This window comes from Mirounga angustirostris, unplaced genomic scaffold (assembly GCF_029215605.1).
Source record: "Mirounga angustirostris isolate CCGP_5_RB_7025 unplaced genomic scaffold, mMirAng1.0.hap1 SCAF_8, whole genome shotgun sequence".
Lineage (NCBI taxonomy): Eukaryota > Metazoa > Chordata > Mammalia > Carnivora > Phocidae > Mirounga > Mirounga angustirostris.
The window spans coordinates 61,086,995-61,104,257 of NW_026991716.1; the positions used below are offsets into that span (position 1 = coordinate 61,086,995).

Below are 17,263 nucleotides of genomic sequence, written 5' to 3' on the forward strand. Positions count from 1 at the left end.
TTTTGTGAGGGATCTAGACTGTTCTCTATGTCATGTGACTACTGCCCTTGGCTTTATAAGAAATATTTTTGTTTACTTAGGGACAAGTCCATATTTGTCTCAGACATCCCCTTATATTACAAAATCCCATTTCTACTTACGTTAGTTTAAAGCCAAAAGCTGACAATTTAACTTTTCTCAGATCCGTTTCTGTATTAGTGCTCCATTCTGACCTTAGACTTCTGTTCATGCTCCAGCAACTCTTCCCTTTACAGTTCTTATTTGATTTCTCTAGCATTTGGGGGATCTTGGTTTCTGTTCTGGTCAGCTGTTTTACCTTGAGAGCATTCAGAGAATAGTCTATAGTGATAATTAACATTACCAAAACACTGTATATCCCATGAATGCCACTTTTATTTTAAAGTAATCTCTACACCCAGCGTGGGGATCAAACTCAAAACCCTGAGATCAAGAGCCACACGCTCTACTGACTGAGCCAGGCACGTGCCCCTCTTGTCATTATTTAAAGGAATTATCCGGGGGGGGGGGGGGTGGCTCAGTTGGTTAAGCATCTCACTCTTGAGCTCTATCCTCTGGGAACCTCAAGTACCAAATGTCAGTAACAGCTTTTGTGAGACAAAGTGCTGAAGCATACCCAGCTCAGGTTAAGGTGCTAGATGAATCCGTGAGGAGTTACTGTTGGCCCTTACTTCCAGGCATGCTGAGGGGTGCTGCTGTTTTCCAGCACCCTCTCAGCGAAAGGTGGTTATAGCATCCTTTAGTAGGACACTTATGCCTCATCAGCAGTGTGGTGAACATTAGTGTCTTTGCAAAATAACAAATGAACTTTATTAAGAATACATTCCAACCCTGAGCATAGATTTTGAATCCACTCTGTGCTTTGTGATAAATCTTGCCTTTCCTTATCATCAGTGTTAGAGTACTGCAGGGAAAGGGTTAGGATGCCTCTATACATATATGATTCCAGTCTGGAATAAAAATATATATAATCTTATACCTTATATAATGAAAATTAATTTTAGATATTTAGTGGTTAACTAAGCAAAAGAAAAGGTATGCTTTATGACCTTTTTTAATATTTAGAAAGTATATAGAACCATTTAAGATTTTAATAAAGACAGAATAATAGCTGTCATCCACAATGTATAATTTTGGAGTATCTTACTTTCTAAAATGTCCTCAGTCCTTACAGTTAAAGAACAACATGCTGGTAGAGTTGAAAAGAATAGTGGACTCAGATACAAATTCAAAGATTGCTTTGGTGCTTTTTTTTTCAGTTGTTAATCTTTGGGGGACAAAAAAATGGAGTCTTGAAAATGAATAAATAGACTATAATTGGGATCACTTTATGGACAGTGTTAAAAAATGTGGAAGGAGATAAAGAACAAGAAGGAAACAAAGTAGCTTTCTCTAGGGAAATAATTGGTAGTCGGCTTTTACTCCTGTGCTTTGACTAATTTTCACATTGAGGAAAAGGACATACAATTGCTATTAAACTTCATTATCTGACTAAACCTCCAGTAAAGGCAGCTTCTGATACAACAGGGTAACTTAAAAATGTCTAACTGTGGCTAAAGAAACAAGAACTAAAAGTGAAGTAAGCCTTTTAAAATAAGCTTTTTATGTTTCACAGATGAATCAGCAAATGGCTGGCATGAGTATCAGTAGTACGAACCCAACAGTGGGTTTTGGCCAGCCCCCCAACACAACAGCAGGATGGTCTGGAAGCTCATCGGGTCAGACTCTCAGCACACAGCTGTGGAAATGAAAACTGCAATGCAAGTTTCATCCAGAACTACCACCTGACATTCCTTGCTAAAATGCATCTAGTTCCCCTGTTTATTCATGTACATATATATTTTTTCTTTTTCCCCATTTGTTCCTATTAAGAATTATCTGACTGACCGTGTTGGTCTGTACTGATTAAATTTGATGTGAAAAGCAGGTTGAGAAACCATTTTATGTCAAGGGCAGCTTTGCTCATTTCCCATGATTTCATAAACCACATTATTTGAGAAGCTGCTCAGTCAACTTGCATAATCAGTTTTACTCTCAATAAAATTATAGCTGTAATGTCTGCATATAAGGGAAGTAGTTATCATGTTAGTAATACCTCTAACAGTATAAACACCACCCCCAAATTAGCCAGTAATCCTTAGGAAGGTACTGTATGATCAAATGTTTCATCATATAAATAGAATGTAAATGTATCACTGAGCACTGTTTTCTAGTGTATCAAAATTCTTCTATTTCTTCATTCACTTCACTGTGCTGTTGTTATGATGTGCTTAACAGGGAACGTGGTTAGTGAAAGGAAGATAAACCTGGATGTTACTACAAAACTTAGTTTAACGAATGTTTAAAGAACTCAAATTTCATCTGCCTCTCCTGTAATTTGGATCTCTTCTTATGTACATAGTGCCAGTAACATGAAGACCTTTCTCTGCACTGTATGCAAACAGGGTAACTAAACAAGCCACTTTCAATCCTTGAAGGTATATCCAGGTTTATGACAGTAATTGTGTTTACATTTTATGGTGCCTAGTATTGACAAAATGTTATATCCCTATATTAAACAGATGAATCCATAGACCTTTTTATTTTTGTGGGTTTTATTTCCTACAATGTATGCTGCCACCAACCTTACAAAACTTAAAACATTGCGAAGTGAGTGACTGGGAACATTTAGTGGGCAAAATGCCTGTCATTTGTTTCTAAAACCTGCTCAGTTCTACCAATTATAAGGCCAAATGGGAAGAACAAAAAGTACGTAAGATACTCACAATCGTATCCTCCAGTGTCACTAGCCGTACTGTACAAAGAACTGCCAGTTTAGTTGTAGGGAAGACATGCAGAACAAGTGAAGACAAAAACATACATTTGATCCCGTCCCGTCAGCTGTGTTAGCGGACAGACCAGCTCTGTTGAAACAGGTGTCCGTCAGATGACAACATAGGCTGTCGTACCGAAGTCAAGCGCACAATACCTGAACGTTCTGCAGCCTGACCTCCGGACTCCTCTTCCACGTCCATTAGCCAGGCAAACTGCACCACTTGCTGCTTCAGTTTATACCTCAATTTTCACTGTGTCCAGGCGGTACTTTGGCTCGTTGGCTAGATTAACCTTCTCTGTCCGAGTGTGCCACACGAGAACCTAGAGGGGAGGGAAATCTTTTGGGTAGCCACACTTCTTAATGCTGACACCGAACAAGGTCAAGCAGCACAAGTGAAATGAATACCTTAGTGCAGTTACTTGCTTTTGGTTCCAGTTCTTCAACTGTTGTTATCTGTTTTAGAAAATCAGATTCTTGCATCCCTGGCTGGGATCCACGACGCTTAAATACAGCTTTTGGATTGGACAAGATGACTTGAAGACTCACAGCAAATCCTTTGTGAAAAGTTTAAAAAAAAAAAAAAAGACTTTAAAATAAAATAGTGGTGTACTTCCCTTTTTTCTGCAAAATTTCCGGACACATCAAAAATTTTTTTAAATGCCAAGTATGTGCCAGGTCTTGGATCGCCAACTTGAATTAGGAGCATTACATGTGTCACAGTCTCAAAAGGAAAACCAGTCATTACAATGTAGTACATTCAGTGTAATGACAAAGGTGTATGCGTGGGGTGGGGGCGAGGGCAACATCTACTGTACAATACAAAGTCTGGACTGTTGCTAATCAGCTGCTCTTTCATAGAGGTCATCACACCCCGACATTCAAAACCCTGGGAATTAAGAATTAAAAGCAGCTGAAGAGCTACAGACTTAGAGTAACCATCCTCCGGGTATGAGCGCACCCACCCAGGTCTCCTGCCTGTTCTTTAACGTTTTTATATGTGCTCTTACTGAACCAGCACTGCTGTGATTTACTTTTGAGTTTAGAAGACTGAGGAATTGAAGCCAGTTAGCTAGGAAATGAAAAATATATAATCATTTGGTTTAAATTTCCAATTTGGTTCAGCCTGACAAGGGTGGGGGGTTTGGAAATCAGTGCAGGAGATACCAGTCCATTTGATAAATTTGGTTTTGAGGTTTAATTTTTTTAAGGAAACAAATGACTGTCAATTTCCTTCAATGGTTTGGTCATAAAATATCATTACTATTTAAATCTGTAGTTTAACAGACCCTGTGTTAAAGGCTTAGCCATTAAACACTACAAGCTATCTCAGTAAGCAACCGCTACAACCTTTGTAGTTGTTTTGAAAGTGTGAAGCCCTGTGCCCGAAATGACTAAGCCAACACTGTAAAGTCAGACCCCCTCCCAGAATCAGCTGTGAGGACCAATCTCCAGGAGCATTTCTTAGCAACATTTTGCCCTCTTCTACATTAACTGCATTGATTTATGCTTCTTTTTGCAAAAGTATAGTTAGCAAAGTAAGTACCAAATGATACCAGGCAGTAATTGGGGAGTTGTGAGAAAACCACAACCAGCATTCTCATCACCTCTACACCTGCCAGGCTGGGCCAGTCCCACATCTAGACCCTGTCCCTTTTATAGGAAAACCTCCCACTAAGCTACCTACAAACACAACTTGGTACATCACATGCTGAGTGAGGCGGAATAATTAAAGCCTCAGCCTGAGGACTGGCCCCAGTATCTTCCGCCAGTCCTGGAGGGAGGCAGCACATTCTAGCAGAAGGAATTTGGAATTAGAAGCCTTTTGTTCTTGCCCGGATCCTCGTACTTGGGACATTGGCCAAGTCACTTAACCTTTCTTGATCCTGAAACTTCCCCATTTCCTCATCTGCAAGAGGTGTGACACCTTTTCAACTCAGTGTCTGATGTAAAATTAGCAAATGCAAAGACCTCACTAACTGCAGAGCAGTGTTCATAAGGTACTACAGTATATAAATACAAATACCATTAAAAATACTATGACGGGCTGGTGGCACTGGCCATCATTTACAGCTGGAAAACGGGGTTGACGACAGGAAAAGGGCCTGTGAAAGTGGTGGCAGAATCAGGCCACCTGCATCTCACATCACTTGGCTAACAAGTCTGAAGCCTTCCTCAGACAGCTAAAACAGCCACACCCCTCTTCAGCAAAAAGCCAAAGGTGCCAATTCACACATAAAAAGGGACTTTTCTAATAGGTGAACTCAGATTTCAGTGTCATCAGATGCCTTGCTTCTTTTTCTATAGTTGAGGACCTAGCTGAGGACCTGCCCTTCTCAATCACTGAAGATCTGGTACATTTTTTACATCGCTTCAAGGTACTATTTCCCCATTCTTATTAAAAAAAAAAAAAAAAAAAAAGGATCCAAAAATGTAGATTAGTCAGTCTGAAAATGCTATGAAGCCACTTTGATTTCCCTCATTTTCCCTTGTCTTTTAACACATTCATCATGGTGACCACTGAAAGATCCAGGTTAAGTGTATTTTCCTGCTCTCCTGGGTTCCGGAATATCCCTCTAGCTCTTCAGAGCAAGCTCACATAGCACGGTGTACCACTTCTGCAAGCAGAGCTGACGGCTGGCCCTTTCTCGGCCTCACTGGAGGACAGGGTGCACCTGGCAGGCCACCACCCAGGAAAGAGATGTTAGTGGGTGGCTCACCACAGTAGAAAAGTGGTTTTCTGTTTTCTAATACAAAAGGGGCAGGCGGGCAATTCAGATGCTCTTCTATCTCCTAGCTCCTCCATTTTCTTTGCCGCACCCCTCCTCAATGAGCGCTTCAAAGGAAGCAGGTCACAGCCAGCATGTAGGAATTGCGCACTAACGAGGCCCAAACTCTGGCTTGCCTTTCAGGGAATCGTCCGACCTGCTATGAAGCTGGAGGAGTTAGAGAGTTCTCCCTCTGAAAGCAGCACAAGGAGGTTTCAGCTCCTTATACCGCTGCTTCCAACCCAAGATGGATATTTTGGGTTTTCTTAATTTCCAAGTAATTTATGCCTCAAGTATTATATGTACCCTTACTTTTTTCTGGTGAAATTAATTTAGCTTTAAAGATGTTGGCAGTTTTTGAGATACTAAGAGCCTTACAAAAATCATGGGAGTAGGATTCTCTGTCCTACAGATGTATAAAAAATAAAATGCAAATTAAAACTGGTTATCCACTATGAACACGGACTTCTGACTTCTTCAAGTGAAGCAGAGATAGGGTGGAGAGACGGTCTCTTATGTATGTTTGTATTCCCCTATGTATGTGTGTGTGTATGTGTATATGTATGCATATGTGTGAATATATGTGGATGTATGTAATAAACTCATGTTACACATACTTTATATAAACATAACCTAACATATATACATATATGTATTTTCTAGTACCTAGCAACAAAATTCAAAATGCCTGAGCTACAAAGATTACCAGATGTACAAATAAGCTGGAAAATACAACCCCATAATGAAAACAAAAATCAAGCAACAGAAAAATACAGAACAAAGACATTAAGACATTATAAATAATTCTCATATATTCAAAAAGGTAGAGGAAAGACTGAGCATGCTAAGGAGAAATACAGAAGATAGAATAAAGACCCAAAGAGATCTCACTCTTGTGGAAAATATACTGGCTGTTATTAGCAGCTGATAAGACATTGCAGAATAAAAGACTAGTAAACTAGAAGACCTAACAATAGAAACTACCAAAAGGAAAACACCGAAACACACACACAAGTCACAGAAACTGAATGAAAGGTGGAAAAGGGGGATAGAAAAAAAATTGAAAAAATAAGAGAAAATTTATAAATTTAAACAATAAGGATATATAAGACTTAACCAATTTGACCTGACACTTATAGGGCACTCCATCTAACAATATAGAATACACAATCTTTTCAAGTACACATGGGACCTTGTCAAGACAGGCCATAGTCTGGGCCATAAATTAAATCTCAATAAATTTAAGAGAACTCAAATTGTACAAAGTATTTCTCTGACCATAATGGAATTCAAATAGAAATCAATACTATGAAGATATGTGGAAAATCTCCAAATATTTGGGACACCAAACAATGTAATTCTAAATAAATTAGGGATCTAAGAAGAAATCAAAAGGGAAATGAAAAAAGTGGTTAACTGAATGAAAACAAAAACAAGAATGTGGGACCCATCTAAAGCAGTACTTAGCGGGCACCTGGGTGGCTCTGTCAGTTGAGCATCCGACTCTTGATTTTGGCTCAGGTCATGATCTCAGAGTCCTGAGATGATTTATTGCTGGATTCAATTGGTTGGATTCATGGCATTCAATCATGACCAAGTAAGGTTTATTCCAAGACTGCAATGTTGATTTAACATTTTAAAATCAATCAGTATAATTCACCAAATTAGACTTAAAAAGAAAAAAAATTGTAATAGGTGGAGAAAATGAACTTGACAAAATCCAACATCAAGTTAAGATTTTTAGAAAGCCACTCAGCAAACTAATAAACTTCCTCAATTTGATAAAAGGCATCTACAAAATACCTATTGCCAATATTATATATGCTTCATGGTGAAAGACAGTGTTAAACCCTTGAAGACTGGAATGAGGCAAGGTTGTCTGCTCTCGATTTTTTTTTTAACAGTGTACTAGAGATCCTAGTCATTATAATAAGGAAAAAACAAAAACCAGACAAACTGGAAAAGAAAAAGCCAGTCCAGCAAATCTCTTCCTCCTTCCAGCCATAGTTAAAAGCATCAGTAATGCTTATCAGTTCCTTCTTTTGTATATTAATTTAGTCTCACCTCCATATACTTGTCCCACTGGCATATTTTCTCTTTTCTAACTACACACAATCTACTCTCAAGCAAGGCTGTTACAAGCCAAAACTATTTCTAATTCCCAACGGATAGTTTTTAGCAACAATACCAGTCTGGTCACAAGAAAGATACTAATGGCCTTTTTCTCCTGACAGTCACTCTGGCTAATGGTGTTAGAATACCGGGCTCTTGACACACTTCTACTACTGGCAATAGGTATCAGGTAATTTCAAAAGTCAGTCTCTACTCACTTGAAATAAGAAAAAAAAAAAAAAAGGTAACAATTTCCAAATTAAAACGTATACACATAGGGGCACCTGGGTGGCTCAGTTGGTAAGTATCTGCCTTCGGCTCATGTCATGATCTCAGGGTCGTGGGATCAAGCCCCGCATCGGGCTCCCTGCTTGGTGGGGAGTCTGTTTCTCCCTCTGCCTCCTACCCTCCCCCCCACCAGTCTCCTGAGCACACTCGCTCTCTCTCTCCCCCTCTCAAAATCTTAAAAATATCTATATACACACACACACACAATTGTCTCAGGGAATTGTCTCAGAAAGATGTGTATGTGGCACCTCCTCTCCTCTCTTCTGTGATTCTTTCTGAGGTGATCCACTCTCATAGCTCTTCCTAGCAGAGCACATCCGGTCTTTTGGAGGGAGGGAGGGAGGGAGGGAGAGAGGGAGGGAGGGAGGGAGGGAGAGAGTGTGTGTATCTTCCCTACCTACCCCACCCCCTTTATTGAGATATAATTCATAGACACTGAAATTTGCCTTTTTAAAGGATAGGATATTCGTAACTCTGGGCACCATTTTTTAAAACTATTCTTTCTCTATTGAATGGTCTTGGCACCCCTGGGCAAAAATCAATTGACCATAATGTAAGAGTTTATTTCTGCTCTGTCATTTCCATTCTATTCATTCCTGTGCTTATCTTTATGCCAGCGCCACACTATTACTGTAAATATATATACTAAGTTTTCAAATCAGGATGTTTAAGTCTTCCAGCTTTGTTCTTTTTCAAAATTGTTTTGGCTATTTTGAGTCCCTTCCTTTTCCATATGAATTTTAGGACAACTTTGGCAATTTCTGCAAAAGGGCAGCCAAAATCTTGATAGGAATTACCCTGAATCTATACATTAACTTGGGGAATATTGCCATTTGAGTAATATATCTTCTAACCCATAACATTGTCTCCTAACCCAGGAACATGTTTTTCTACTCAGTTAGTTCTTCTTTAATTTCTCTGAGTAATGTTTTATAGTTTCTACTAAACAAGTCTGATGCTTATTTTGTTAAATTACTAAGTATTTCATTATTTCTGACACTGTTGTGAATTCTTATAGTTTCATTTTTCAGACTGTTCATTGCCAATGTATAGAAATGCAATTGATTTCTTATGTTTGATCTTGTATCCTGCAACCTTGCTGAATTTATTTACTAGCATGAATAATTGTGTATTTTTTTTTTTTTTAAGTAGGCTCCAATGCAGGGCTTTAACTTACAACCCTGAGATCAAGAGTTGGACACTTAACCAACTGATCCACTCAGGCGCCCCCCTCTCCTTTCTTAAGTAAGCTCCATGTCCAGCATGGAGCAGACCAAGTTGTGTATGTATTCCTGAGGATTTTCTATGTAAAAAAAAAATCATGCTATTGATAACTGAAGATATTTTTACCTTTTCCTTTATAACCTGGATGCCTTTTATTCCTTTTTCTCAACTAAATACTCTGGCAACAACCTACACGACAATGGTGAATACAACTGTGAAGAGGCGTCATCCTTACCATGATCTTAGGGGAAAAGCTTTCATCTTCAGCTATTATGTTAGTTTTTTCACAGATGCCCTGTATCAGATAAAAGCTGTTCTTTTCCATTCCTTGTTTATCGATCTAGTGTTTTTATCATGAAAGAATGTTGAATTCTGTCACATACTTTTTCTGCATCTGTTGCTTTGATGTGGCTTTTTGTTTGTTCTACTGATGCAGTGTATTAACATTTACTGACTTTTGCATATGAACCACCCTTACACTACGGGGATAAATCCCACCTTGTCATGGTGTATAATCCTTTTTATTATATGTTGCTGGATTAACTCCACTAGTATTTTGGTTAGAATTTTTGCATCTATATTCATAAGGGATATTGGTCTATAGGTTTTTTTTCTTTGTGATATTCAGTTTTGGTATCAGGATAACAATGGCCTAATACAATGACTTCAAACATGTTCCCTCACTATTTTTTGGAAATGTTTGTGAATGCTTGGTCTTAACTCTTCTTTAAATGTTTGTTAGACTTCACCAGTAAAACCATCTGGAACTGGGCTTTTCTCTATAGAGGTTTTGTTGATTATTAATTCAATCTATTTTTTATTCAGATTTTCTATTTCCTTTTGAGTCAGTTTTTTTTTTTTTTTTTTTTTTTAAGTAATCCTCTACACCTACACACAATGTGGAGCTTGAATTCACAACCCTGAGATCAAGAGTTGCATGCTCTACCAACTGAGCCAACCAGGTGCCCCTTGAGTCAGTTTTAACAGTCTTTCCATTAATTTGTCCATGTTGTCTACATTATCTAATTTGTTGGCATACAGTTTTTCATGGTTTTCTCTTACAGTCTTTTTTAAATGGTAGTAATGCTCCTGTTTTCATTTCTGATTTTAGTAATCTGAGGCTTGCCTCCTTTCAGTTTAACTAAAAAGTTTGTCAATTTTGTTGATGTTTTTAAGAACAAACTTTTGGCTTGGCTGATTTCCTCTATTGCTTTTCTATTCCTTATTTCATTTATTTTGGCCTTAATCTTTATTTCCTTCCACTGCTTATTTTGGGTTTAGTTTGCTTTTCTGCTTCTAGTCTCTTATGGTAAAAGGTTAGGTTATTGGTTTCAGATCTTTCTTTTTAATAAGGCGTTTATAAGTATAAATTTTCCTCTGAGTACTGCTTTAGCTGCACTAAGTTTTAGTATATTGTGTTTCCATTTTTATTCATCTAAAACTATTTTCCAATTTCCCCTTGATATCTTCTCTGACCAAGTGGTTATGAGTATGCTGTTTAATTTCCATATACTTTTAAATTTCAAACTTTCTGGTGGTGATTTCTAATTTCATTCCAGCATGGTCCAAGAACACACTCTGTATGCTTTCAACTATTTTAAATTTATTAAGACTTGTTTTATGACTTAACATAAAAATTACTTTATAGTCCATTCTAGAGAATGTTCAACTATGCATGTGAAAAGAATGTATATTCTGTTGTTGAGTGGAGTGTTTTCTCCAGATGCCACAGGTCTCATTGATTTACAGTACTTTTCAAGGCTTCTTTGTCTTCTAATTGTTCTATTACTGAAAATGGAATGTTGATGTTTGCAACTATTATTGTTGAGCTGTATTTTCCCTTCAGTGCTGTCATTTCTGCTTTATATATTTTAGGGCTCCATTGTAAGAAGCATATATATTTACAACTGTTGTATCTTTATAAAGGATTGACACTTTTATCATTATAAAATAACCTTTTTGTCTCTAGTAGCAACTCTGTCTGAAAGTCTGTTTTGTCTGGTATTCACTCCAGCTCTTTTTTTGGTCCTGTATGCATGGCAGGTCTTTTTTACATTCTTTTGCTTTCAACCTACTTAGATTTAAGTTTTCCATAGAGAGCATTATACTTCAATCATGGTGTTTTGATTTGTTGGGTTTTTTAAAATCCATTGTGCCCATATGTCTTTTGATTGCTTGATTCATTTATATTTAATAGAATTACTGGTAAATTAAAATTTATATCTGCCAGTTTGCAATTTGTTTCCTGTATGTCTAATATCTTTTCATTCCTCTATTCCTCCACTACCATCTTATTTTGTATTAAAAGGATATTTGTTAGTGTGTCATTTTTGTCACTTATCATTTCTTGTATAGTATTTTTTGAGTTACTTATTTAGCAGTTGCCCTGGGGATTACAATTAGCATCTTAACTTCTAACAATTAAGCTCAGATCAAAACCAATTTCAATAGTACACAAAAGCTTTGCTCCTACATAGTAGGCTCCATTATTCCTCTCCACTTTGTGCTATTATCACCAAATTGCATCTATATTGTGTATCTCTCAACCCTGATTTCTAATTATTGCCTTATGTAGTTGTCTTTTAAATCAGAGTGGGGGGAAATAAAAGAGAGGTAAAAATTACATTTATACTCTCTTAAAAATTTATCTATACGTTACTTTTACTGGTGCTCTTATTTATGTGGATTAGAGTTACTGTCTGGTATCCTATCATTTCAGCCTAAAAGACTCCTTCAGTACTTCTTACAGGACATATTTGCTAGTCATAAATTTTCTTGGCATTTGTTTATCAGGGATATCTTAATTTCTCCTTCATTTCTGAAGGATACTTATGCTACATATAGAATTCTTGGTTGGCAGTATTTTTCTTTTGGTATTTTGAGTATGTCATCCCACTGCCTTCTGGCTTCCATGGTTCCTGATGTGAAATCAGCTGTTAATCTTGCAGAGTTTCAAGATCAGCCAGAAGTGAGAACTCAGGGCCTTTTAAGGTTTTTTCATAAGCATATGCACAGCTCTGGCCCCTGTACACAGACCTACACTACCACATGGCCTTCTAGAATCCCAGAAATATGTCAGAGCTCTTCAAAGCCCCTATGTAAATAATTATCCAAGATATTTCCTCTGAATTTTTTGATTAGTTTATTGTTTGCCACAACTGTTATCATTGCCTCAGAGAGCTGCAATGGTAAACAATCAACATTTAATTTTTGCTTTTGCTTAGTTTTTGTTTTGAGGTTTTTGCGTTCCTTTTTATTTTTTAAAAATGCTCTCAGGAAAAGGCTGTACTGGGCAAGATCTGAGTGAGATCAGATAAAGACAAGCTTTGAGAATGGCAGTTTCTACAGAACTGTTAGGTCAAATAATGGCAATTCTCTTAGAATGGGGGAGCTTTGAATGAGTTCCAACACCATTCTTCCCTCCCAGTGACTGCTAGGATGAATAGCTGCTGATTTCTACCCTGACTGCAGGACCCTTGGTTTTCAAGGCCACCATGGAGCTAAGGAGAAAGGGATGGGAATAGGGAAAGTTGAAACAATGTAATACTTGCTGTTATTACCAACATTTAACCATTTTCTTGAACACTCCTCAGATGGATGTACACTTTGGGTTAATTTCCATAGTTGTGAAAAAGTTGATTTTGACAATTTCTGACAATATTCATTGTTTTTATATAAGACAATATTCAGAGGTCCTTACTCTGTCATTACCAATGATGTTTCCACCTTTCTTTCTTTTTTTTTTTTTTCAAACCCCCAATCCCATTATCACCATTTTGAGGGTAAGCATGGAAGAAGCAGCCACAGTATCGTAGGGCATAAAGGTTAAAAATGGAAAACTGCTGAGAAATAAAAAAAATACTTTGAGACAAAGGCAAATGGAAATACAACATCCTAAAAACTTATGAGATGCAGCAAAAGCAGTTCTAAAAGGAAGGTTCTTAGTGATAAATGCCTACACAAAAAAAACAAAGATCTCAAACAACCTTTCTTCCTCAGAGAACTAGAAAAAGAAACAACACCAAAAGTTAGAAGAAGAAAGTAAATAGCAAAGATCAGGGCAGAATAGGTGAAATAGAGACTAAAAGATAATAGAAATGATCAATTGAAACTAAGAGCTGGTTCTTTGAAAAGATAAACAAAACTGACAAATGTTTAGCTGGAATGACCAAGAAAAAGAGTGGTCTCAATAAATAAAATCAGAAACCAAAGAGAAAACATTATAACTGCTGTCACAGAAACAGAAAGGATAAACTACTATGAACAAGTATATACCAACAAATTGGACAACCTAGAAAAAATAAATTCCCAGAAACATACAACCTACCAAGAATCATAAAGAAATAGAAAATCTGAATAGAACAATGACTAATAAGGACATTGGATCAGTAATCAAAAACCTCCCAACAAAGTACAAGACCAGATGTCTTCACTGATAAATTTTACCAAACATTCAAAGAAGATTTAATACCTATCCTTCTCAAATGCTCCCAAAAATAGAAAAGGAGGAAAAACTTCTAAACACTTTATGAGGCCAGCAGTACCCTGATACCATAACCTGACAAGGACACCACAAGAAATTTACAGGCCATCATCTTTGATGAATTAGATGCAAAGAAAGAAGCAATACACTGAAAGAATCACATGATCAAATGGGATTTATTCCAGTGATGCAAGGATGATTTAACATCTGCAAATCTATCAATGTAATCCACCAGACTAAAAAATGAAGGATGAAAATGATTTGATCATCTCAATAGATGCAAAAAAATTTTGGCAAAACTCAACATCCACTGTGATAAAAACTCTTAAGAAACTGGGTATAGAAGAAATGCACCTCAGCATAATAAAGGCAATATGTGACAAGCCCACAGCTAAAATCATACTCAACAGTGAAGAGCTGAAGGCTTTTTCCCTAACAAGACAAGGATGCCCACTCTCACCACTTTTATTCAATGTAGTACTAGAAGTCCTAGCCACAGCAATCAGACAAGAAACAAGTCATTCAAATTGGAAAAGAAATAGTAAAACTGTCACTATCTGCAGATGATGATACTATATATAGAAAATCCCAAAGACTCCACCAAAAACTGTTAGAATAAAGGAGTTCAGTTAATCACAGGATTCAAAATTGATACACAAAAATTTATTGCATTTCTATGCACTAGTAATGAACTATCAGAAAGAGGAATTAAGAAAACAATCCCACTTACAATTGCATCAGAAAGAATTAAATACCTAGGAAGATTTCAAACTATATTACAAAGCTGTAATAACAGTATGGTATTTGCATGAAACAGATACATAGATAAATGAAACACAATAGAGAGGGGCGCCTGGGTGGTTCAGTTGGTTAAGCGACTGCCTTCGGCTCAGGTCATGATCCTGGAGTCCCTGAATCGAGTCCCACACTGGGCTCCCTGCTCAGGGAGGAGCCTGCTTCTCCCTCTAACCCTCCCCCCGTCATGTACTCTCTTTCTTGCTCTCTCAAATAAATAAATAAATCTTAAAAAAAAAAAAAAAACACAATAGAGTCCAGAAATAAACCCATGCATATATGGTCAATTAATTTATGACAAAGGAGCCAAGAATATACAACAAGGAAAGCACAGACTCTTCAATAAACTGGACAGCCACATGCAAAAGAATGAAACTCAAACACTGTCTTACACCATACACAAAAAATTAACTCCAAATAGGTAAAAGACTTGAATGTAAGACCTGAATCCATAAAACTCCTAGGTAAGCTCCTTGACAGCAATGTTGGTGATGATTTTTTGGACCTAATAGTAAAGACCAAAATACCAAAGTAAAGACCACATTGAAATAAAAAAAGCCTCAGCCCAGCAGAGGAAACCATCGGCAAAATAAAAAGACAACCTATCAAATGGGAGAAAATATTTGCAAATCATATTGCTAAGGGGGTTAACATCCAAAATATATAAAGAATTCATATAACTCAACGGCAAAAAACCAGAACAATCTGATGTAAAAATGAGCAGAGGACCTGAGTACACATTTTTCCAAAGAAGACATACAGAGGGCCAACAGACACATGAAAAGATGTTCAACATCACTCACCATCAGGGAAATGGAAATCAAAACCACAATGAGATCATCTCACACATGTTAGAATGTCTAGAGTCATAAAGAAAAGAAATAAGTGTTGGCAAGGACATGGAGAAAAGAGGACCCATGCACACTGTGGGTAGGAGTGTAAATTAGTGCAGTCAATATGAAAAACAGTATGGAGGTTCCTCAAAAAATTTAAAAATACCATATGATCTAGCAATACCACTTATGGGTATTTATAAAAGAAAATTAAAGACTCAAAAAGATCTAAGCACACACCCTCCCCCCCATGTTCACTGCAATTATTATTTACAATAGCCAAAGCATGGAAGCAACCTAAGTGTCCACTGATGGATGACTGGATAAGAAGATGTGGATATATACATAATGGAATATTATTCAGCCATAAAAAAGAAGGAAATCTTGCCTTTTGCAACAATGTGGATGAACCCTGAGTGCATTAGGCTAAATGAAATAAGTCAGAGAAAGACAAATGCCAAATTATTTCACTTATATGCAAAATCTAAAAAAAAGAAAAAAGAAATCAAACTCACAGATCCAGGGAAGAGACTAATGGTTGCCAGAAGTAGGTGGATAGAGGGTGATCAGAAGGTGCCAACTCTCAGTTACAAAATAAATAATCCCTGGGGATAGAATTATAGCATGGTGACTAGAGGTAATACTATACTGTACATTTGAAAGTTAAGAGAGAACTTCATTCTCATCACAAGAAAAACATTTTTAACTATATGGTGATGGATGTTAACTAGATTTACTGTGATCATTTTGCAATATATATAAATGTTGTACACCTAAAACTAGTATGTTATATGTCAATTATGTCTCAATTTAGGAAATGGAAAACTGCTACCTAAGTATTTTTTTTTCATAATCTTGTACCTTCCAGCCTTGGCATCTGTGAACTCTCCAGCTGAAAAACAGACGTGTTAATAGTTGTGTTTCAGGAATCATTTTCACTATACTTAAATCAGATCAAGAAAGCAGAGGAAAGAGGGCTGTATAAAAGGAACGTGTCCTTTACTTATCGACTATCATGTCTAAATTGCCACTATTTCATGTAAATGTTCAACTATTGATTTCCATGGTCCTAAGCCTGAATACTCACGTGCCATGTGTACTCCTAGGGGGCAGGCAGAACTAGAGTTTTCCACATTTCTTTCCAATTACACCTTTGAATGATTTTCTTCTAGTGCAGAAAAGGAATGAAAAAGCTTGGCCTGGCTGTTAAATGGATCTGTTAATCTGCTCCATAATGCGGACTGAAACTTTATGATTGCTTCAGGGTAAACCTTTTTTCTTTTTTGGGGGGGGGGTCCAGTTTTTAAAACTCCTCAAAAGCCATTTAGCAGTCATTGTTCTTTGTGGGAAAAAAATAAAACACTCTTCATTTCTAAGATGTATTCTTTATTTAATCTATAAACAATTCATTTAAATCTTTACTCTGAAAACAAACCATCACAGAAACCTAAATCCTCTAAGGATATGGTCAGGATGCTGAACTGGAATGGAAAGAATCAAAGATAAATTAAGAAGGCTTAATTAACTGAATACTAAAAATACCCATGATGGATTTTTTTTTTGTAGGTTGGTGGCAAAGAACTAAGGCATGCCTGGGACTGTAGTTTAGAAGGAGAGGTGGTTCTATTGGCTCAACAGCCAGAAGGACTCTGATGGAAAATGAAGTGTTCTATATGTTGAGAATGGCACAGCCAACACGGCTGACAATGTCTGATTAAGAATCACTGTCTCATGGTTTATTGTGCCTATGAGGTTTTCTGCTTGACCTTATCCAGGAATACTACTGGATGTGTCACTAAGCCACTCTATTCCAACCCAGAAAATACAGCAGAACTGGAGAAGGTATCTGTATACCTATTCCTCAAACCCCAGCACATCCAAGTAAAATAATTTTTCAAACAACAGAAAATAACGAGTTAACAAGGATATG

At 37.1% G+C, this 17,263-nt stretch overlaps 2 protein-coding genes across 4 annotated transcripts in view; one reads left to right on the plus strand and one right to left on the minus strand.

Annotated features, from left to right (window-relative positions):
• SMAP1 (small ArfGAP 1) overlaps window positions 1-5,251 on the plus strand; it is a 162,200-nt gene extending 156,949 nt beyond the window's left edge. For all 3 annotated transcript variants that reach the window (XM_045867072.3, XM_054505422.2, XM_064597754.1), the window contains one exon: window positions 1,634-5,251. In XM_045867072.3, the coding sequence (XP_045723028.1) occupies window positions 1,634-1,768 (135 nt within the window). In that variant the 3' untranslated portion in view covers window positions 1,769-5,251. The remainder of the gene's footprint in view (window positions 1-1,633) is intronic.
• The window catches only part of B3GAT2 (beta-1,3-glucuronyltransferase 2), a 65,133-nt gene continuing 50,936 nt past the window's right edge, over window positions 3,067-17,263 (minus strand). Inside the window, exons 3-4 of the mRNA XM_045867071.1 lie at window positions 3,239-3,387; window positions 3,067-3,153 (exon numbers count right to left, since the gene is read on the minus strand). Coding sequence (XP_045723027.1) covers window positions 3,067-3,153; window positions 3,239-3,387 — 236 coding nt within the window. The remainder of the gene's footprint in view (window positions 3,154-3,238; window positions 3,388-17,263) is intronic.